The sequence below is a fragment of the Phascolarctos cinereus genome, unplaced genomic scaffold (genome assembly GCF_003287225.1).
Source record: "Phascolarctos cinereus isolate Bilbo 61053 unplaced genomic scaffold, phaCin_HiC Scaffold_3;HRSCAF=262, whole genome shotgun sequence".
NCBI classification, from domain to species: Eukaryota; Metazoa; Chordata; class Mammalia; order Diprotodontia; family Phascolarctidae; genus Phascolarctos; species Phascolarctos cinereus.
In genome coordinates, this window is record NW_027555736.1 from 139,197,894 (window position 1) to 139,222,797 (window position 24,904).

General features: G+C 34.8%; 1 protein-coding gene across 1 annotated transcript in view; it reads right to left on the reverse strand.

Annotated features, from left to right (window-relative positions):
- Positions 1 to 381: 381 nt before the first annotated feature.
- Positions 382 to 24,904, reverse strand: part of ICE2 (interactor of little elongation complex ELL subunit 2) — a 65,160-nt gene continuing 40,637 nt past the window's right edge. The window contains exons 13-16 of the mRNA XM_020968662.2: positions 22,829 to 22,913; positions 20,072 to 20,122; positions 13,847 to 14,105; positions 382 to 2,381 (exon numbers count right to left, since the gene is read on the reverse strand). Coding sequence (XP_020824321.1) covers positions 2,235 to 2,381; positions 13,847 to 14,105; positions 20,072 to 20,122; positions 22,829 to 22,913 — 542 coding nt within the window. The 3' untranslated portion in view covers positions 382 to 2,234. The remainder of the gene's footprint in view (positions 2,382 to 13,846; positions 14,106 to 20,071; positions 20,123 to 22,828; positions 22,914 to 24,904) is intronic.

A 24,904-nucleotide genomic window follows, 5' to 3' on the forward strand; every position in this document is an offset into this window, starting at 1 on the left:
AATCACTGTTCCTGTCCTAACCAATTTCTGAAATAAATAAAAAAAATTTATGCAAACATATTTGAAAGTACAACAACATTCTGAAATGATAATTCTATAATCTGCCTAAGAAATTACAGGAAAAAAATTCCCATTCATTTACATTCAATTTTCAATTCAATATGTTAAGTGCAGTATTCAGTAACAAAAATACACAAATTTAAAAAAAAAAAATTGCAAAAACTGATTAGTCCCTGATGCCAAGGGGTTTATAATCTAATAGGAGCTGCATACTATCAAAAAAGAAATACACAGCTTAATATAGAATCAATCAAGTCTCAATGGAAAAAAAATAGAGTGCATAATACATGACCAAAAAGAAATACTAATGCTCAGCAAGAGGTAACACCAAAAATTTTTTGGGTATATTTATTAGATGGCTACTCAGGACTGTATTTAGTTATACAGAAAGTTAAGATAGTCATTTTAAAATATTTATTTTCAGAATATACATGCCTCCTAAGAATTTTATTAAACATAATATGGTAATATGTTAGAGGATAGTCACTCTATCATATAAATAAGTCCTTTAAAAAATTGAAAAGCTCAATCTTTTAGCTATTCAGATAACTGAGGAAACACTGTATAACTAGCCTCAAAGAGCAAATTCCAAGGGATTCCCTGCCCCACCCTTAGTTAACTGATATGACTCACAAACGAAATATTTCCAGAGTGTGACCACAGAATGAATTAAAAAGGCTTAAAAAAATTTCAACAACAGCTCCATTATTAACAGGATGAGGAAATGATACATTAGGAAAACAAATTTATCAACAATTATTTAAGTTAGTTAAAATGCTTTGTAAATTGAAATCAGTTTATATGAGAACTAAGATTAGTTGAATTTTTCCATGTGTAACAAAACATACAATGTGAACATATTAGAATACAAAACTTTTATCTTACCAATGACAAAAAAGTGCTCCGGAAGATGAGTTTAATATACCGGTAACAAATTAAAACATGTAAATGTACTCTACATGGAATCCAGTTTGGTCCCATTTGTTGTCCTCTTTCAAATTTAAAAAGTGGTCACAGTAATCAATGTCACAATAAATGACTGCAGTCAACCAAAAAACCCTCAATATTCTGAACTTTACAAATCACACATGAACAGAAGGTCTCTTTGAAATCACAATACTCAGAAGGGACTAAGGCCAAAACATGCTTGAATTTTTAAAGCCACCAAACCTGTGGAACCAGAAAATGTTCCGTTCTTTTTTACAAACTTAAGGTTTTACAGTCAGATAATGTAACTTGCGAAGAAGGGTGTTCTGTGTTACTTGATTTTAGTAGTGCAACTTTACCAAGTGTAAACACTGGTGATCAAATTCTGATTTATGAGAAAAGCATCTATAAAAAAATATCTTGCAAAAAATAAATACCCAACAACAACAACAACAAAATGCCCACAACATAGTCCATCTAGTTCAATATCCCAGGTCAGACACTAGGTATAGTAAAAGACATTTTTTAGAAGGACATAATCTTACCAGAGTTAACTTTTAAAATTTAGGTGTACAACAAAATATTTTATGATGTTCCTAAATTTATAGGATTTAGAGCTTAAAAAGGCCTTAAGAAATAAATACAAGCTTATTATTTTACAAAAGAGAACACCTAAGTGATTTGCTAATGGTCACAATATAAGGAAGAAGTAACAAACCCAGATCTTCTGACTGGAAATCCAGATCTTCTACTGTATCATGCTACTATTCCAAGTGATGCTAAATACTGAGTAAAGCAAATATTTTCCTACTTAAACTCTTTCAGGTAAATCTCGAGATAAAACCTGATTACTTTTCTCATTTATTTCATTATCTTAAAATGGCAAAGATGAAAACCTTTTCTAACTGCAAAGGTTATGAGAACAAAATTCCATCTTATTTTACAACATGTATTGACATGGCCAAAGTTATTTTTGTCAAAGCACTTTGAATAATATCTATAGAATGAAAAGGTCTTCTTTTGCTTTATGGTTTAATAAATTCAGTGACTTAAAAAATCCGCTGCCTTTTGGCATGAGTTCCTGCTGAGTACTGAGGCACATTTAGCAATTGTGAAGAGAGATGATTGTTTTCCAGAAAAATCTCTGGTAGTCCTTCCAACTGCCAGAATAAATATCTCTTAGATATATTTTTCCCTGAAGCATCTTTATTTTGCTATGACTGTCCTCACTGAATTGGCATTTTCCACTATATTGACTTTTTATGGCTATTTTGCTTCCTTTTCTTTGGAACCACGCCTTCTTTTTCTACTTGCTGAGCAGGCAGGTTACTGCTCTTTGTTTCCGCAGTTATTGGATTCCTGTGGCCAGGAACAGGCACTCTTGTTCCGCCAACCTGAAAGAGATGAACAAGTATAACATGCTGCAGTTCAAAACATTTACAATCAATCCACATTCTGTGGCTTGATAATTTCTAAGAAGGTTATTCCCTCTGTAGACTATATCTATTCAATGTGAAAATCTGAGGCTGGTTTCCCTCTTCTACTTCAGTCTGCTTCTGGCCTCCTCCTTTTACTGTAAATTAGCAAGAGAATAGCAATGTTTTATTTCGACACAGCTCAACATTCCTTGAATTCTTTTTTAATTGAGAGGGTTAAGAAAGGGAGGTTGGAAGTACTCCTCTCTCTTATTTCCAAACAAATGCGTGAGGATCTGAGTTTGTTTTGAGAAACAGGAGGGTTTTAAAATATTTGCTCCATTACAAAAATGAAGCTGGAGAGAAGGGGAAGGAGACGGGAAGAAAAACAAGCAATTTAGAACTAGAAGGGACCTAAGAGATCATTAGGCCCAATCTCATTTGACAAAAGAAGAAATGCAATGCTTTGTCACACTAAATGCACTAAACAAATGCTTGTTGATTGACAGAGAGTCTAATCAACTAATAAATGACAGGACTAGGACTTAAAGCCAGGTCTTCTGGGTTTCAAATCCTGTGCTGTTTCTACTACATCCAACTCAAAAAGAGAAGGAGAAAGGAAGAAGAGAAAATGAATAGATGAGCAATTAAAGGAAGAGAAATAAGGTGAGAGGATAAATCTGAGAAAATAAAATAAGACAACAGGATTGGAAAGAGGAGAAAAGACAGGGGAAAGAGAACTGAAGGAGTAAAGGAAAACCATGGAGAAAGGAAGATAAAAGATAGAAAGAAAAAAGAGAGGGAAAACAACCACATATTCAAAAGCCAAACGGAAGTTTTCAATTATCCTTACCACTGTTTCCTACCTCTACAATCCCCACTCCACATCAATTTCAATATTTACCCACTGTATTTACAGAAAGCAATTTAACCAGATTAATGACAATTTTTAAGGAATATGGAATTTTTTAAACGCACTACTATGTGCTTACTTGAATGAGTTCAGGAAAAAAAGACATAGGGCTTTCTATCAGAAACCAGGAAAGTCAGTTAGCAAATACACAATTGTTATAACTGAAATCTTGTTAGACTCAAATATAGCCCTAAAACCAGTAGTTGGCTGAAGGGTTTTGGATAAGATCAGCGTTTGAACCAGGAACACTATAGGTGGAAGAATATAATCATTAACTCATATTTGTAGGATACTTTAAGGCTTACAAAGTACTTTTTCCTCACTCAAATGTGTGTTGTTATTCCTGTTTTACCGATGAGAAAATGGAGGCTCTGAGAAGTTAAGGGACTTGCCAATGATCACTAAACTAGTCAGCTTCTAAAGCAGGAATCCAATCCAAGTCTCCTGATTCCACAGATCTATCCAATATATCTCACTGACCAGGTCACTAATAGGAAAGGAGTCATAACAAGGTATAAGAGAATGGAAGAAATCAAGAGAAGAAATGAAAATGAGAAAGTCAATACAAAAAGGAGATCTGGTAAGAGCTAATGTGGAGGTACCCTTTAGGGTCATGGATTAGGCAGCATCCAAAATGTGAATTAAGTTGAAAGGGACTGTGCCCTTATATGAGATCATACTGGTAGCTGAACCATTCATATAAACACTTAATGTACTGCTATATCATTCATTCATTCGTTCAACAAACTTATGTTAAGTTATATTGTACAGAACACTGTATTAAGTCCATAGGAGATACAAAATGTAGCTTAGTTGTGCTTGCCCTCACTGAATTTATAGCTATAGAGAAGAATAAGGTACAGGCACATAGATTTTACACATCATAGTATATAAAACACTTATTAGACAGTTACAAAACAAAGTGTCATATGAGGTCTATGGAGATTTAGGAAGACTTTGTGGAAGCGATAGCATTTCACGGGATAGCTTCAAGGGATATTTAGAGATCATTCTAGAAATTCAAGATGTCAAAGAATTGGAGGATGTATATTCTAGATACAGTGAATAATGTAAGAAAAGACATGGATGTAGGAAAGAGTAGGAAATGGTCAGGATGCAGATAGTAGTCTAGTTTGGCTGGAGTACAGAAGACATGAAGGGGAGTTAATGTGAGATTAGGTGGAAAAGCAGGGGGTGGAAAATTGTGGAGATCTTATATGCCAGATCAAGAAATGCAAACTTTAGTGGATTAGGCAGTAACAGCTCAACATTTTTTTGTGCAGGGCGTAACACGACCAGTGACATGCCATAAAAGTATATATGGTAAAGTCACTTGGTGTTTAATATAGGCAATCTCTGAATCACTTTGGCATAAGAACAGGCATGGATTCATATATCTACACCACCTGAATTTCCACCCCAGCCTTCCTCCCTTCTGCTTTTGGGGACACACATTTCAATTAAACAAACATTTATTAACCACCTGTTGTGTAGAGGTACTCTGTGCTAGGCACTGGAGTTATAAATATAAATAATTACATAGCTCCTCTCTCTTGGAACTTGCAATCTAGTAAAGGGATAAGACACAAATGTCAATTTAATAAAATTATTAAGCTCTTACTGTATGCAAAGTTATATTCTTCCCAAAAGAGTTTAAAATTTGGCAGATGGATATAAACTATATAAAATAATCATAATAAAAACAATACATCATAAGCACATTGATTAAACAAAAAGGTAAAAAATGACAGTCTCTATAAACTGAAATTTATAATTTGGTAAGAGGATGAGACATGTATACAAATAACAATAATTCAAGTTAGAGTAGTCAAATGGTACTGGATGAGAGATTATGGAAGAATGATCACTTTTATACCTGGGGAATCAGAGAAGGTTTCACAGATGTGGGAAGACCCAAGCTAAGTCTTGAAGAGGGAAGAGGATTTCACTAGAGCTGTGGAAAGAATCTGTTTCAGGCAGGACTGCTAGAATGTACAAATGCAACAAATGGAAGAAGGAACAGGATAAAATCAGAGAACTAATGGTACCATTTGAAAGGAACATACTGTATAAAGGGGAATAGTATGAAATAAGATTAAAAAGACACTTTGGAAAACAAAGACAAAATGTTACACACACTGTCAGATGTGGCTTTTGCCTCATTTGCTTTGGATTGTTTTTTTGTTTTGGGGTTTTTTGCTGCTTTTTGGTGAGGCAATCGGGGTTAAGTGACTTGCCCAGGGTCACATAGCTAGTATCAAGTGTCTGAGGCTGGATTTGAACTCAGGTCCTCCTGACTTCAAGGCCGGAGCTCTACCCACTGCTCCACCTAGCTGCCTCTAGATTAATTGTTTTTATTTGTTATAAGTAAGGTTCAATTTAGATGTGAAAGAAGGGCTATTTCTAGAAATGGCAGCACTGTTGAGTGTAAGGAAGACCTGAATTTGAATCCTCTCAAACACTTCACCCTTGTCTCAGTTTCTTCATCTGTAAAAGGAGGGGAATAATGGCACCTACTTCCCAGGCCATTGTGAGGATCAATGGAGATAACATATATAAAGCCTCTCTGTCACCTTAAAGAACTCTGAGGCCTAGCCATTAAAAACAAAAGGCATCATAAAATGTTTCAGTAGTTTAGAGCTGGCTAAGAAGATGTTTTCCCTTGTAGGCCCTGGGGAGCCACTGAAGAAGAGAAATAACATGATCAGGTATATCCCGGGAAGATTACTATTGCAGCAATGAGAAAGATAGATTGAAGAGGAGGAGTGGAGAAAAAGATAGATGAAAGACTGAATTAGGATAGGCTGCAGAAATAGAAAGGAATGGATGGATAGGATCAATATCAGAGATAAAATCAATAGGACTCGGAAAGTGAATGGAAATGTGAGAGAGTTAGTTATAGTTAAGAGTCAAGTCAAGAAAAGACTAGGCAAGATGGTGGAATAAAAGGAAGCACTACAGCTGAGCTCTCCTCCAGCAACTATTCCATAAAGACAGAAATGCATCAGATCAAGTCCTGATTAGGAAATCCCCCCTACCCCCACAAAAAAAATCACAATGAGTTATTTTTTTAACTCAGGTCAGCAAAGGAAGACAGACAAGAGAGGTACAAGGTCACTGGGGATGGGGGTCTATCCAGGAATGGCCGCATGGAGCCTTCCTGTTCAGAGATTAAATGAGGGCCTGCCTGCTGCTGTGCCTCAGGGCAGAAGTTACATATCCAGCACAGAAGGACCTGAACTTGTGCAGATGCAGGAACAGGGGTCAACTAGTAGCACTCTGCCACTCAGTACCCTGAGATGGGCCTGAGATCTAGTGTGTGCTAAGGAGGGACCCCATATTTAGTAGTGGTTATACAGGCAAAGAGCAGTTGTGGGCCCTAGACAGTGTACTGAGCAATGAGCAATTATGGAAGCAGGGAACTCTGACCCTATGAATGGCACAGGACCAAGGTCTCAGATCAAGCCCCCCAGCCCGGTCTGAAGCCTGTAATAGAATAACCAAAGGTAGAACAGCCCAGACCAAAGAGGGGCCTTAAGTTATGTTACTCTGAACATACAGAACTTTCCAGTTGACAGAGAGAGGTTGAATCTAGCAGCAGTCTACTGGAGCTCCAAACCAGAGATAAGTTCAGTTATGTCTGTGCAGACCCAAGGTCGGAACTTGGAGCGCTCAAATCAGAAGAGCAGCGATAACACTATGTCTGGGATCAGACTGCTTTGAGTGCACTGAGTGTCTGCAGGTTGCCAGGCTGAGCTGTCCTGGAGAAACTGGAATAACACAGTACACAGTAAGCACTTAATAAATTATTGATGATTGACTGACACAGAAATTATGTTCCAATAAAATGTCCAGATCCTTTCGATGACCTGCTGCCAAGTCAAGCCTCCCTCATCTTTTACTTTTAAAGTTGTTTTGAACCAAATTCCCATTAAATTCTATCATATTATCTTCAGCCTAGTATTCTAGCCTGTTAAAATCACTTTGGGTATGTATTTTGTCATACAGCTTGTTAGCTAACCCTTTCAACTTTGTGTCATCTGAAAACATGACAAGTTTATCATCTATACGGTCTTTAAAATCATTGATAAAAATTATCAAGAGTGTAAGTCCAAATATAGATTGTTAGTGATCGTCTACAACGTGAAGCTCCTTTCAAGTTGACATTGAATCATTAAATACTCTGATCTAGTCATTCAATCAGTTCCAAATATACCTAACTGTACTCTATTTGAGGAGTCACTTTCTCCATTTCTTGTCCACAATGTGAAAAAGACTTTGTTAAATGATTTACTAAGATATATATATAAGCTAGACCTACAATTTTCCCTTGATCTACCATGCCAGTAACTCATCTGAAAAATATATTCGGTCAACTCATGGTCCTTCTTATATGAGTTCACAAATGCTATAAAGTTTAACAGAAGAGTTGATTTATAGACAAATGCTGATTATTATTATTAAGCTACTTCAATATCCTTTAATTTTGGAAAGAGAATAAGGGGAAAGCAAGCACACATTATGAATTTAACTGAAATGCTAACTTCTATTTTGATACTCTCTGAGATGGTTGGCCTAGTACTTAGATGTCAATAGATGACCATTTTCTTTTCTTTTTCTTTTTTTTAATAGTTCCAGTATTTGAACAGCTATCGTGGCAATTACACATAAATTTTGAGAGCCTCACAAATAAAAGACAAAAACAAAGTGGAAGCTAAATGGAAAAATGGCTCACAAGTTCTCTTTGGAAGTAAAAATAAAGAAGTTGGTAGACACAAACCTTTAAAGCACAGCAACCTGGGTACTGCTTAAAATACTACCCCACCCCCACTTTCCCCAACAAAACATAGCGCCTTCAGATTTTGTTACAGAAAGGTCTTAATATCCCCAGGACAGGGGTCTAGAGATGATTGTGATGTTCAGATATAAAAATACCACAGAAGTACAGAGCTGGAAGAGACTTTAGGGGCTATCTTATGCAACCCCCTCATTTTATAGAAGCTGAAGTTTACAGGCTTAGTGACTTGCCTATACTCACACTATTACTAAGTGAACCCAGACATAAAACACTTTTTTGCATTTACAGCCATTCCCAATCTTGCCCCTTACCTTTCCAGTCTTCTTATATTTCAATCTCTTCCAAACACTTTACAATCCAACATCTACCATTCCATCTCCCAGCTCTGTGACTTTTCCATAGCTGCCCTCCTTGCCTGAGATGCTGCTGACTGGCTTTCTTCAAGATTCAGTTCAGATTCTACTGTCTGCAAGAGGCCTTTCCCATTCATCACCCCAATCACTGCTCGTACCTTTCTTCTGAGATTATTTTCCATCTCTTCTGTATAAATAAAGTGGTCTACATATAGTCTCCATTAGAACACGAGCTCCTTTGGGCAAACATGTTTTTTTGCCTTTATCCCTAGTATTCAGCACAATGCCTGGCACAAAATGCTTAATAAATGTTTGCTGACTGACAATCTTTTTGACTCCGAGTCCAGTACTTTATGTATGATGTCATATTCTATCTGTTTATCTATCTAGGCCTTACTGCTATCTGAACATAATACCACCGCCTTGCTTCTTTCCACCCAGATCAGCACCCTCTGTATAGCACCTTCAGAACTCATGTCTCAGTTCCCAAGCAAATTGGCCCTTCCTACCCACCCCTCTCTCAACACCTTTGACCTCTTACTCTGGGCATAGTAACCAAATCAATAGTACCACTGATTCTAGAAAGGTGTGCCAACTGACTGCCCTAAGAATCAACTAATTCCATCCCTATGAGACCATCCTGAGGCAAACTGACCATTTAGCACCACTTCCCTATATGCACTGTCTTTCCTATTAAACATAAGTTGCTCTCTGAAGGCAAGAACCTCACTTTTTAAATAAGTATCATCAACATTTAGCATAGTACCAGGCACACAGCAAGTACTCAATAAATGTTTTTCCTCCTTCCTTCTTTCATGATATTCCCTCAAATCATCCCTCTTCCCTCAAGCTACTCAAATTCTACAAACTGTATATACCTTCACTCCACCTCAAATACACATAGAGATGATCACTCTTGAATGTCATCACCCACAAGAACTGATCTACTTCATTGATAAAGAAATATGAAACTCCTTTATCTGATCATAATACTTATCTCTCCCCATGTCTTACTCCTCCTAGGTGTGACCTCCAATCCCACCACCCTTTGATACTTTCCTAAACCATCACCATTGCTGCGTACGAATTGTTCTCCCTTCCCGATTTCACTTCCCTAAATTAACCTGTTGAACTCTACACAATGTCCTGTCCTATCGACAATGTCTGACCAAACTCTCATCCTGAATTATATCTGCTCTACCACTTTTACTCATGGGCTGCTGAACAAACCTAGAGAAAGTCACAGAACTATCCTAATTGGATCCACTATAAATTTAGTTCATCTAATCTCACCTGGGCCCCCATGGCAGAAAGGCAGTCTTTTTGCTTCTCCCTAACTGAACCTCTATTCCATTCACTACGGCAGCTGTTCAAACCTCTTCCATTTGGAAGTCCTTCACATCTCTTCCTGTCAACCTGTAAGCTGAGAATCTTGCCTCATACTTTACTGAGATAATTAAGATGTTTTGCCAAGTACTTCCTCTTCTCCCTGTCCCTTCTGCATAATACAACCCTTTAACATAATCTTTCATTATCTCCTCCTTTATACCATCCTCAGATGAGGAGGTGGCCTTTTTCCTTACTAAGGCTAATATCCCATATATTCTCCATTCAAGTCGATCCTACCTTTTTCACTAGATAATAACAATAATAATAATGAGTACTTATATAGTGCTTTAAGGCTTCAAAAGCACTCACTTGATCCTCACCACAACTCTGGGAAACAGGTGCTATTATTATCCCCATTTACAGATGAGGAAACTGAAGCTGAGAGAAGTTAAGTGACTTGCACAGCACTACACATCTGAGGCTAGATTCAAAAACAGGTCTTCCTGACTTCAGGTCCAATGTCACCTATCTGCCTTAAGACTGTCCCCATTTCCTTTCAGCAATACAATCATTCAGTCTCTTCCTACATACTGCTTCCTTCCCTGTTGCTTACATTAAACATGTATTAAGTACCTGCTATGTTCTAGGCACTGTGCTTAAGCACTGGGGATACAAATACAAAAAAACAAGATATTTTTTGATCTCAAGAAACTTACAATCTAATGGGGAAGACAAAACACAAAAGGAAGCTATAAAGTGTGGAGAGATGTTATAGCAGGTGTAGATATTCAAAATGGGGCCATGATGGAGAAATCAATCATAAAAGTCCCAAGCTAGTAGTATATAGCTAGGTGAGAAATCAGATGTCTGAGTTGAGGTGTCTCCTTAAATGGAGATTTGGAGTTCATAGCCCTACCCTCCAATCAGACAGGCAGAGGGTGGTGATGAAATTTTTCCAACATTGGGGCATGGTGGACAAGTCAGTCAAGAGGTTCCAAGGTAGTGCAGAGAGGGGAGAAAAGGGAAATGATGTAAGAAATGAGTGAAAAATGTTTCTTTCCATAATCTTCATTGATAGTTCTTTAAAGATAATCCTATAATCTGTGGTGGCAATGACCAGCAATAATAATAATAATAGTAATGATAGTTATTTCTACTACTCTACCACCATTACTCCTTTTTCTCCTTCTCTGCCTCCTCGAGTATTTGTGAGTCTCTTAAGTGGAAGAGGGATTAGACTTTTTGCTTAATCACAAATGACCTGGAGTCAAGAATACTCATCTTCCTAGTTAAAATCTGGCCTCAGACACTACTTGTATGACCCTGGGCAAGTCACTTAACTCTATTTGCCTCAGTTTCCTCAAATGAGCTGAAGAAGGAAATAGCAGTACCTTTGCCAAGAAAACCCCAAATGGAGTCACAAAGAATCAGACATGACTGAAAAATGACAGAACAACAATGACAAAAGGGCAATTGAGGTTAAGAACAAAGGGCAGACACTGCAGAGAAGCTGATTTCACCTTGGTATAAGGAAAAGTTTCCCAACAATTATAAACATATAAATGAGAAAATGGGCTACTTTTGGGGGAAATATGCTTCTGTTTGCTACAGGCTTTCACTTGAAAGCTGGGTGACTGACCACTTATAAGGAAGGACATAATTTTTCAGCTACAGCTTAGATTAAATGGGTCTGAGCTTTTGCACAACTCTAGAGATTTTTCAGGGGTTTCCTAGTTGAAAGAAGATAACAGAAACATGCAGTGCACACAAGTTAACAAGGTTTCTTTACTTCTTTTACCAGTACCCAGCAACCAGGGAGCAACTGTGGAGAAGGTGAATGTTGGAAGTAATTTAGGGTCAAAGACTTGGAAGAAAATGAGGAATGAAGGTCAAAGGATTCAATTCAACAATGGAGGAGAGCGTGTTTTTGAAATTGTAAAACTAAACTTAGGGTCAAGACTGTTAAAGAAGGAAAAAGATGTTACTAGAGAAACAGGGAAGGATTAGTGGCCAAAGTGAAGAAGGAGCACAGAAATATAAATGAGGCAATGGGAAAGGTAAAAGGCCAAGAGAATGATCAGAGGGCAATTTCAGGGTTCAAGAGGAAAAACTCTAGTGATCCAAAGTAAGAAACTCTAAATATTATAAAAATGTGTTATTTCATGTTATCATTCTATTGCTATCATCATTATAAGGCAATTCTTTTCCCCCCAGAAAGACTAGCTTCATTTTAAGAAAACATTTGGACCCAAATACAATGCTTTTGCCTTTCAGTTGATGAAGTAGCTGGTAATCTTAGTATTAAACTGTTCATTTTCTCTAAAAAGAAATAAGCCACCCCCACACACAATTATATGTTTGTCTGACAGACTATAATCATAGTTTCTAAATTAAAAAGAAATCACATACACCTACAAAGAACATAAATCTCTCAAAAATAGCTCTTCAATCATTATTATTGTTAAGATTGCTAAGAAAAACTTTGTTGTAGAATAGCATAAGAATAAGCATTTATCTGAGGCATAAACAAGAAGAAAAAAAACTAGAACTACAAATACAGCAGTCTTAAGTCAAGTGCAAGGTATTACAACTTTCCATTTTTTCCAATGGTTCTACCTAGTTAATCATAAATTAGTTATTTCTTAGTCAAGTAATCTTACAAGAACATAAAATGGATTCTTCATATCAAAGCAGGCCTCTAAACTAATGAAAATGTTTAAAGGATGCCACAAAAATACCTAATCATTGTGAATTAAGTGTATTTTTTATATATATGTGTATATATATATTATATATAAAATATTAATATTTAGCTTTTAAATTTTTATTTAACTTTATTTAATTTATTCAATTAATTTAAAATGTGACAAAATAATTTTAATGATTTACTTAATAATAAAGTTTATTTAATATTTAAATATATAATATTTAAATTTATTTACACACATGCACATACACACACGTATGTATGTATGTATGTATGTATGTATGTATGTATGTGTGTTTGTGTGTGTTCCCAAGGTTTTTATACCATCTTCTGAATACACTCACAATAATTTATTGATTAAAACACGGCAAAAAGATATATTTAATAATTTTTTAAAAAAGAACAAAGCCTATCTTTTTTTAAAAATGCAAAGTCCCTACAAAGTCTGTTTTTAAAAAAGGAGGAACATATGTTTTTAGGAACCTAAAATGAGCAGATTATAATACCTAGGCAATAAATCTGGTTCTGACTTTGGCAATTAAGGGAAAATGGGAACCCACTGTGTGTCACACAGTTTTGCCTTTCTGATAATGGAAGGTATATTGGCTTATTGGCTCATTGATCCAGAGCTGGAAGGAACTACAAAGATCATTTAGTCTTTCTGCTGGGAAAATTTCCATCTCCTTTAATTGAATCCCAAAAGGAATTTATCAGGTTGGTCCTTATATAAAGGATATCAAGTAACACTGGATCCAAGATTTAGAGCTAGAAGAAAGAAATCATTTAGTCCAATTACCTGATTTTGTAGATGAGTAAAATGATTTCCAGAGAAGTTAAGTAACTCTCTCAAGCTAGTAATACAGAACTAAAATTCAAAATCAAATCCCTTAATTCTAAATCCAGCACTCTTTGCACTATAAAACGATGTCACTTCTTTAAGCATGTAAATGTTAGTGAACATTGTAATTTATAAAATTTGCAAAATAAAATTACCTTTTAAGTATATTTTTAGTTACGTTTTCAACATGACACTTCAGTCCCAGTAACTAAGCTTGTTCCATCAACTGAAGTGAATTAACACTGTTTACACTACTTCCAATACTACTCAACAGGACTTTCTGTCAACAGAATTTTCACAAGCTGATTTTTAAACTTTGTAGAAAAAGAACAATAGTTAATTTGCATGCCTATATGCAGATATGACTAACACATAGTATTTCATAATCTTGTATTTTCAAATCCTGTATTTTCAAAAACCTTTCAGAATTAATGTTCCAAATATGAATCTCAGGTGACCCAATCTAAAATAGCAAATCCACCATTTGATTTCAAAAGACATCTTACCTTTTGCAGCTTTGTAGGGCCTTGAGATTTAGGTGGGAAAGTACAAGGTATTCTTCCATGATGGATATGATAAGGTAACAAGACAGTGGGATCTAATGGAACCCAGGGAACAGAAAGACTAGATGGTACAGTGGGTAAGCTGCAATGAGCTTTATGCAAATTATAGGCTGTTCTAGAAAATTTTTCATCAGAGTTTTTGTAGATCAAAAGTGAAGAATCTTCTGCTGCATGACTCAGTAAGTAGGAGCCTTCCTGCAAACTAAAGTAATACATGCATATTAATTACAACTCAACATTTCTGATGATTATATCAAATTCAACACCATTTTCTTAATTTTGATTTATCTAACAATCAAATTGAAAATATCTATGCAATTTCATTGATGAAACTTTATTTAAATACTGTTAATAAAATGCTACCTCCAAATCCAATAAAATAAACTATTCTTACTTTTTATTTAGTAATAATTATCTCCTACTTATCCTGTGGATGGCCTGCATGTACATATTTGCTTGCCTGTTGTCTCCCTCATTAAACTGTGCTTGCCACAGGCAAGACTGTCTTTTGCCTCTTTTTGTAACCCCAGTGCAGTGTAACACAGTGCAGGGGGACTGAATTGTAACCAGATTTTTTGTTTGGTTATAGTTTTCAGAGAGTCTAATGATTCTTAAAATGCTCTCTCCTTGATCTGTCAATTATTTTTGATAGCAGATGGCTTACAATTTCTTCTAATTCTTCAGTGTTCTGATTTTGTGGTAAAAGTTCTTGTCATCTTAAGGTCTATTCACGCTCTTCTATTTCTTCTCAAGGAGTCCCTTTACTTCATTAAAGTTTTCTACCTCCTGTTTTAAGCTCTTCATTCTCTTTCCAATTCTTTTCTCAAGAGCTCTAATTTAATTTTTTAGCTCATTAAAAAAATTTGACAAATATTAACACAAACTATACATATATATATATATATATATATATATGAAGAACAGAAAAGGGGAATTGCATATGAAACTGAATTTCTATTACACATCACTTTTAAAGAATATAACAAATTCAGAACATTAGTTCCAAAGATGTCCTGTCTATGTCTCCCTCAGAACTCCATTCTGTATTCTCTTTTGTGCATTTTGTAAGTGTTCCATTTATGCTATTTGCTTTCTTTTCTCCTTTTAATTATTGGGGTTATGTATAAGTACGGTCAAGCCAAATAAACTCACATAGTGATCCTGTGTAAAAACCTATTTCTCATTCTGTACCTCTAGTCTATCAGCTCTCTGACAAGAGGTGAAAAGCACATACTTCATTAATGATTCCTGCAAGCCATGGCTGATCAATGAACTGACCAGAACTCTTAAATTTTCAAAGTTCTTTTTCTTCCCATTGTATAAATCGTTCTGGTTCTGCTCATTTCACTCTTCATCAGTTCATACAAACCTTCCCAGGTTTTCATAAACTTATCCCTTTTCATAATTTCTTACAGTGCAACAATATTCCATTACATGCACATACCAGAATTTGTTCAGTCACTTGCCAATTGACAAGGTATAGCAGAAGGCATTACTTCAAATGGATCATTTTTCTCTTTCTATGGTTTCTTGGAGGTATAAATCTAGCAATAATATTGACAAGTCAAAAGTTCAGTGACTTTTTGGAACAGTTCCAACTTACTTTCTAAAATTAGCAAGACCAAGTTACATCTCCAACAACAGAACATTAGTATGCCTGTCCTCTAAGAGCCCCTCCAACAATCATTGTTATTATTATCTTTGCTAATCTGATAGTGTGAGGTAGAACTTCAGAGTTTTAAACAGCATCTGTTATTTTAGTGATTTGGAGCATTCCCCTCCCCCAATGTTATTTATAGCTTCTATTTCCTCTTCTGAGAACTGCTTGTTCATATCCTTTGATCTATTAGGGAATGGCTCTTGTTCTTACGTATCTGAATAAATGCCTTATATATCTTAGTTATCAGACCTCTTGTGAAAGAAATTTGCTGTATGTTTTTTTAATCAATAAGCTAGCATTATTTAACTCTTTCAGATCTGAAAAGAGTTTTACAAGTATTATCTCATTTGATCCTTATATTAACTCTGGGAGATTTTTACTTTTTTATTATCTTTATCTTTATCTTATAGATGAGAAAACTGAGGCAGAAAGAAATTAAATTATTTGCCCCAGGTCACACAGCTATTATGTGTCTAAGGCAAAAGGTCGAGTGCTACCTCAACCATCATAGATTGGACAATGGGTAGTCTTCCTACATAGTTTATTTCAAATATGAGTTATTTCAATCTTCTATTTATTCGGTTAATTTGACGTTTTTGGGTTTTTTTAGTAAATATTCATTGATTTTAAGTTATCGGTCATGCGGGGTTTAATTGAGCAAAATAGTTTCTAATACTTTCCTTTATTTTCTTTTCCCTTGCAAATTTTACTATTTCATTTTTTTAAATGGGCAATTTGGTTTTCCTGTTCCTTTTCATTGTTAAAAATCAGATTAACAGTATATCTATTTTATAAGATTTAAAAAAACTTCTAGTCTTATTTACCATCTCATTGTTTTGTTTTTTGGCTTCCAATTTTGTCCATTTCTTCTTTGATTTTCATAATTTCTATTCTTCTGCTTGATTGGGATTTTGATTTTTTTTTACAGTTTTTAAAAAATTGCACACCTAACCCATTAATTTGTTCTTTCTTTTGTTGATTAAATTATTTAGTGTTTTAAGTATTTCCACAAATATTGCTTTTGACTGAATGCTAATTTTAGAATGTTGTCTTGCTGCAATTTTATGAAATTATCTAATATTCCTGTGATTTATTCTTTGATCCACAAAGTCTTAAGGATTAAGTTAGTCTCAACTTAAATATAAATCCTTTCTTCAATGCTGAATATTGATTATAATTTTTACTATATTGTCAATAAAACATGCATTTAATTTTTCTGTATTTGTTTATGTATTTTGTATTCTAGGATATGGCTAAGAAATATATATATGTATGTATGTATGTATAGTTCCATTAAAAAATCACCAGGAATCTAGCATATCTAACTTTTTTTTTTTGGTGAGGCAATTGGGGTTAAGTGACTTACCCAGAGTCACACACTAGTGAGTATTATGTGTCTAAGGCCAGATTTGAACTCAGGTCCTCCTGAATCCAGGGCTGGTACTCTATCCACTGTGCCACTTAGCTGCCCCCATATCTAACATTTTAAAAATTATATTCATGTCCTTAGCTTCTTCCTCATTTTTTTAAAATTGCTTTTATCTAGATAGCAAATAGCAACACTGAGGTTCCCAAACTATTGTTATTTTGCTATTTCTCTCTATGATTTGATTAACTTTTCATTTAATTACTCATATGTTAAGTCAATTATATACACATATAGTAACTACTGATGTTATTCCATTACCTTTCAGTGTAATTTTCTTTCTTGCAAACAACATGCTATTGATTGTACTTTCTAATCCATTTTGCTAACTTCTTCCATTTAATGGGTGAGTTCATTCCATTCAATTTCAGTTATGACAATTAATCTGCTATCCATCAGATCCCCTAATATTTTTTTCTTCTTACCCCATCCCCAATTCTTTAACAAAGCAGGGTGAATGTGATCCACTAGTAATCTATAACTGACGTGATTTGTTCCCATTTCATTCTCTCTCCCCTCTTTACTTTTCCCAAACCCTCACTGTTTCTTATACTTTCTTTTTTTCCTTTTAATCTCCCACTTATCATTCCACTCTCCAAAGCTGAAACTTATTGTTTTGTCTATTCCCTTCAAATCTGCTCTTTCTCTTAAATCTCTCTTTTTTATCTCCCTGTCCCCACCTATTTCCCAATTGGGTTTAATGTATTTCTCTACCAAATTCTTATGTGTATATCTGACACTCTTATCTGGTATTAAGAGTGAAGTTTGTGAGATTTTTCCTCCCTCCATTCCATACTTGAAGTTTGTATATGCTTCTCACATAGCACAATTATGAGAAATATTGAGGTTTCTCCCTCATTTCTTCCCTAGTATATTCTTTTCCCTTCCCTTTTCCGTACTGTCCTAAAATTATCAAGACAGAAAAAAAAAAACAATTCCAGGCCAACTTGGGTTTTTCTTTCTGAAATCCCAGTGGGGCTCTGAAGGGATGCTTATCTCTTTTCTCCCCATTAGAATGCAAGCAGTTCATTAATATTTGGTCCCTTACAATTGTTCAAATCTATCTACCTTTCTAGGTTTTTCTTTGCTCTCATGTTTGTGCTTCAAAGTTTTGTACAGCTCTAATTATTTCAATACGAATATTTCAGAGTCTTTGTTAAAGGTTCATCCTTTACTTCCCACGAGGGATTGTGCTCAGCTTTGCAGGGTAAATTATTATTGTTTGTAAATTTTGAATATCATATTATAAGAATTTCCCCTACTTTAGAATAGAAGCAGCATATTTTTGTGTGATTTTGACTATAATTGCCTGGTATGTGAACTTTCTGCTGCTTGCAGCATTTTTTTCTTTGACCTGGAAGCTCTGGATTTTGGCTATGACATTCCTACATGCTTTCAATTTGAGGTTTTTTTCAAGATGTGTATTGATTCCTAATATTTTCCATATAATCCTTTGGTTAAACCTATGTAAAGAGACATAAGTTTTCCTTTATGTTTTTAAAACAGTACCCAAGACTTTTGATTGGATATGATTTAAAGGCAATCTAATTATTCTTAAATAATTTCTCTTTAACCTATTTTCTAGGTAACTTGTGTTTTATAGGTACCTTACATATAGCCCTTTGGACACATTTTTCATGTTTTGCTCTAAGCTATTATTCCAATTTTTGCCTCCAGAGTTTGTTTCATTTTTGTTTCATTCTTTTAATTGTTCTAGTAGTCCCTAGAGCCATGCCAATTTTTTTTCCCCTCGAAAGATCTGCTTATAGTTATTACAAAGCTATTCTCTTCTTTTGGGTTCACTAATCCTTGGGCATCTCTTAATCCATAATATATTTCTCATTGTGGTAACTGTTTTCTACTCTTGAATGGGGTGGTCAGGCCCTATTTGGTCCTGTCTTTGATTTTTGGTGTTCATGACAGTAGAATCTACTTCCCCTATCTTTCTGTGCAGTGACTGATAGGGACTGGCTCTATGCCTTATTGTGCCTAGCAGTTTTGGCAATATTTCTTATCTATACATTTAAAAAATCAATTCAGTAGCTTCTTGAATTTATTTATTTTCATGCTTTCACATTTAATTTTTAAATTAATATTTTATGCTTTCACACTGTGCACCTAGTTGGAGTCAAGAAGAAAAGCACTGGACTCTTCCTTCAGATACTGTCTGACTGTGTAGCACTTACCTTCTCTGTGCCTGAATCTATTAAATGGGAATAATAATAGTGCTCACCTTTCAGTGCTACAAGGATCAAAGAGTTAATGCATGTAAAGCATTTTGCAAACCTAAAAGCCTTCTATAAACACTGTGATTCATTTGGCCAAATTTTGCATTCTAAGCTGTTTTCAGCCACCAACTTTCCATCATGTGTATCTATAAAAAGTATAGAAGCTGAGACCCTGTCTCTGTGAGTGGCTTCACTATTATGTACAGTGCAAAAGTTTGTTCCCAAGAACCTTTTGAATTTGACTTTTCTTCAATCTGTGTTTTCATCCTGAAAAGAAGAACATAATGCCATTCTATACAGAAATGGGGACTTGTGATGTCTACTGCACTGAAAAATTAAGTGATTTACCTTAAATTATTTGTGTGACAGTCACATAGTCAATGTGGGCCAGAGGCAAGACTTAAATTCAAATCTTCCTCTTCTATGTGTCTTAGAAATATCCTCTGAAAAAATGAGGATAATGGAATCCTTGCAAAAAAAAAGTATATCCACAAGCTAATATCAATAAAGCATAATCCACTTCAAATAACAGGCATGTTCATATGTTCCACAACTGGCCTGTGTTTTACCTTAAGGTTTTGGGTTTTAAGATATATATATAGGACTGCCTTAACTCCTTGCTCTATCCCTTCCAAAAATTGGACTAGCCCAGCCTAAAATCAAATTATACTATCTGGTGAATGGTAATTACAATTTACACATAAAAAACTCCTAAATCTAACTTTGACAAAGAAACTAAATTAGCTGGAAGGTACGCGAAGAAGATGATTTCTATGTCATGTTTCTAATAGTTCCTACTTGTTTTGGTTATAAGAAATTCAAAGAGGATAACGTAGCATTCAGAAACTGCTTACCTACTTATTTTCTTCAGAATATGCTGGAGAACATTAAATGCATTTGGAGTGCTATGAGGAATAAATACAAACAAAATAAAGTTCACAATACTAATCCTTACAAATGCAAAACAAGTCAACTGTTTGCACTAACTGAAAAAGAACAATAACATTGACAATCCAAAATAGTAAATTAAAAAATTATCTCTGACTTAGATTAGGAATAGACAATGACTCCTAGATTATAAGCTCCTTGAGAGCAGGAATTATGTCTTATTTATCTTTGTATCTTTCACATCTATCACAGTACACTACAGTACACTGAACTCTTAACAACCATTTGCTGGACGAACAATCCTATTTTTGTAGATTTCTCTATGTTCGGTTCAGTGTGAGCTCAGGTTAAATGTGGAGAATCATTTTATTATGTTTTATGAAAACCATTCACACATTCAAATTGTATTTTAAAATGTTCAGAAAAGAACTTGATCTATTTAAGAAGCATTATTGGTTAGAGAACTTTAGCAGAACCAGTCTGGAAGAGAATTACTCAAAAAATTACCCCCTGTTATAAATTAAACCTTGAAAAAGTGTGAAAAGGAATTAAAATTGAGAGTAAATTAGCTGTTTCTGGATGAAGGAAGTGTTTTCCAGAGGAGCAAACTCCTAAATGAAAACAAAATAGTCAAGGAAAAAAATACATTTAATCTGTGATGTCATATTATTTGGGCCTTTTTTTATCATGAAGAAAAAGAATGTGGAGAAGTTATTGTTTGAAAAGAAAAGAAAATTGATTCTAGGTTTTACCAGGACAGCTGAGGAGACAAAATGATGTTTTAGTAGGAGGCTGCAACAAATCAGAAGCTGGAGCTTTGGGAAAACTTTTTAAAAAATATTTGTTTAGTATTTTATTTTCCTCTAGCTACATGTAAAAACAATTTTTAACATTCGTTTTTAAAACTCTTGAGTTCATGGAGCAGCTAGGTAGCACAGTGGATAGAGCACTGGCCCTGGAGTCAGGAGGACCTGAGTTCAAATTCAGCCTCAGACACATGATGCTTACTAGCTGTGTGACCCCACTGCCTAGCCAAAAAAAAAAAAAAGATTAGGTGAAGTAAAACTCTCGAGTTCCAAATTCTCTCCCTTCCTCCCTCCCAACCACACCCTCATTGAGAAGGCAAGCAATTCAAATAGGTTATAAATGTGTAGTCATGCAAAAACATTTCCATAATAGTCATGTTGTAAAAGACAAAAAAACCCCAAACCTCAAGAAAAATAAAGAAAGTAAAAAAAAGTATGTTTCCATCTGTATTCAGAACCATCAGTTCTTTCTCTGAGGATGGACAGCATTTTTCATCACAAGTCCTTCTGAGTTGTCTTGGATCATATTACTGAGAATAGCTAAGCCATTAACATCTGATCATTCTACAATATTGCTATTACTTTGTACACAGTACATTTCACTTTGCCTCAGCTCATGCGGGAAGCCTTTTTTATTCTCAGAAAATGTTGTCAAGACAAGGCCCAAGAAATACAGGACTCAGTTAAGTAGTAACTGGCAACAGTTTAAATTTAGGAGGTAAGATATTTAGCCTTGCATTTTTCTAAATCTTAACCTATATTGGTTCTCTCTGTTGTATATTTCTCACAAGAGTAAATGAATAGTATACTTGTTGCTATTTTAATAGTGAAATTTTTATTGAAAAGGCAGTTAAACAGATTTTATTCTTCTCCCTTTTCTGTGTTAGCCATGCCTGCATTCAACCTAACAACTCAACCTACTCATTAACAAGTATCACTGGTTTATTTACCTGTTGACAGTTATAGGAATTTCTGGGTCCCAAGAGAAAATAATCAGCCTTTATAAGGCTAGCTGTGCAAATTTAAACCCAACAAGAGATGTAAAATACCCTAACATGCAGATTAATTTAATCCCAGCTAAGGTCAATCATACTTACAAATGAATTAAAATGAATTTATGAACTCATACCAATTGACAGTAAAAGAAAACTTAAAAAAATAAAAGGGTAATTGAGAATTAAAATAAAATAGAATTTAATAAACGAATGACTAAATAAGGGGGAAAACCCCCAAACTCTATAGTACAAGGAAGTCTTATGGAAATTAAAACTTTAATGTGGATAAATCACAAAAAAATAAGAGACTGGGCTCTAATTGGAACTGTAAGAGAGAATATAAACTTTTTGAGGGTCAACTAGGTGGTGAAGTGGATAGGGCACCAGGCCTGGAGTGAGGAAGACTCATTATCCTGAGTTCAAATCTGGCCTTGGACATTTACTAGCTGGATGACCCTGAGCAAGTCACTTAACCCTATCTGCCTCAGTTTCCTCATCTGTAAAATGAGCTGGTGAAGGAAATGCCAAACCACTCCACTATCTTTGCCAAGAAAACCTCAAATGGGGTCATGAAGAGTCAGACACAACTGAAACAAATGAACAATAACAAATAACCTCTTGAAAAAAGGTTACATTGTGCTCAATTTGTGTGACTCTGAGAGATGATAGTCCTATAAGCAGCCTTGTACTTTTTCCTGTGGTCATCTGACTTGACTTCCTCTGATGCATTTTGCTAGTGGCGTGGACCACATTAGCCTCCTCTGTATTACCTCAAAGACATATTTACAAAGTCTTGTCAGTCTCTGGAATAGCAGGGCTAGCTGCTCTGGACATTTTATTCGTGATTTGAAATGAGTACAAAAGCAAGTCATTGTCTTATCAATCTATTCTTCACCTACCACAATAAATTAAGTTGTCTTACTTGAGTGTTGCAAACTTCTCTTTGAGTCCATTCATGGGAATTTCTTCAAGCATAAAAAGCTTTGATGTAAATGCATCAACATGTCCTGAAAATACAGGTCAAACTTATTTTTTTAATTAAGTTATTTTTAATTTTCAACATTCACTTCTATAAGCTTTTGAGCTTTAAATTTTCTCCACCTCCCTGCCTAAGATGGCGTGCAATCTGACATAGGCTCTACATATACATTCCTATTAAACATATTTTCACATTAATCATGTGGTCAAACTTATTTTTTTAATCTGTTATAAAATGAAAAAGGAGAACCTAAATAATCCCCCAAAACTATTTAGCTTTTTAAACCCTTTAAAATGATTAAACATTAACCAAAGTACTTTAAGTTCTCCTTAAAACATCCTATATACTACAACCTCAAATTAAATTTAGAGTTATTTTTAAAATGACTTAATCAAATTACTATTAAAAGCTTTTTCGGATGAAAATATTTCCACTATTGAAGCAAACTGACATCAAGCTTATAATTTGTAAATGTCTTTATTTTTTCAATCTCAAAAGTTCTATGATTTTACTAAAATACACAGCACCTCGCTGATATTCATTACAACAGTGTCAAACTCAAACAGAAACAGATCTCACTCAGCAGGCCACACAGTGACAGAAAACTCCAAATTAGCATCATCTGTGTTGTATTATATTTTCATTTATTTTGTTAATCATGTCTCAATTATATTTTGACCTGGTTCTGGCTGATCTCTGATGCTCGGCATGTGCAGTGAGTTTGGTACCTCTGCACTACAACATGTCCATACCTCAGCTGACAATTTCTTGAATGATTATGAGCAAAAATAGTCATCATTAATTATTTTGGTAGCTAATTGTTGGACGACTCTCTAAATTTAGCGAGGCTTCTCCTTTGACAACAATCTGTTGCTAGGCCTATACTTAAAGCCTTTTCAGCTTAAAAGGACCTGCCGGTACTTATGCTACATTGGCCTGGCCTTTAAAAGCCCACCTTCACCTCTATTCCACAATGAGGCACTGGACTAGGACTTCAGTGAAAATGTCCAGTTTCATGTCAAATTAAGCAAACGCATTGTTGTTTATCTCCAAAAAAACCCATGTTTTTATGATTTAATTTTGGTTGTCAAAATGTGACTAGATAAGAGATACTTCATTGCATAGTTAAATACATTACTACTACAATGGCTAAAATTCATCACAAGACTTCCAAATAGCTAGCTTCTAATTTAAACTAAAAAGACTAGTAGAACTACACTTCAATATGCCAAAGATCCATGATTTTATCTATATGGGCACCTTGTCTACCAATGCAAATTACAAATCTTCCTTGCCTTTGGAGATGAGGCCGAAAATGTTATTATACACTTCCAAGACTTGGTTATCAAAACAAAGCACCTAGTAAACAAACTTAAAATAAATTATAGTATCCTAAATTGAAGAATCTGAAAAACTAGATTTCTTAAAGTAAGTTATTTCTTCCTTAAGGTTGTCACTATTAGCAAGCACTTCTTTGGTTAGCTATCTCCAACACCAATGAGAAATAACGTATGATTTTTCAAGACAATAAATATAGTCTTCCCCATATCCTCTTATGTTATTTGGCCTCATAAACTATGTTACTGTTTATCAATTTCATCTTTGTATCCCTATCACACTTACTCATTAAATGGCTTCTCTTAAGAAGAAACAAGTGAATGCTTTGTTATAAATGGGATATTAATTTTTTCAAAAACAGGGATTCTTAGCCCTGATAAACATACTAATTGTAAATAAAAGCTTAGGTACTAATGTAACTTTCTTAAATTGTATAAATGTTTCCAAGTGAAATCACAGTTTATATCCAGTGGTTTGTATCAAATATACTCAGTCAAAAACAATTACTGTACACAGAGTACTGTCCTTGGTGCAATGGAGGTTCATAATCAAAACAGGGGGAAAAAAGTCTTCCTGTTAAGAGTTTACATACTATAGAGGGAAGACAGGACAAACATAAATGAAATAAGCATATCTGTATATATATGTAAGAAATGACAATTTTAAGAAGGAAGTGTGAAT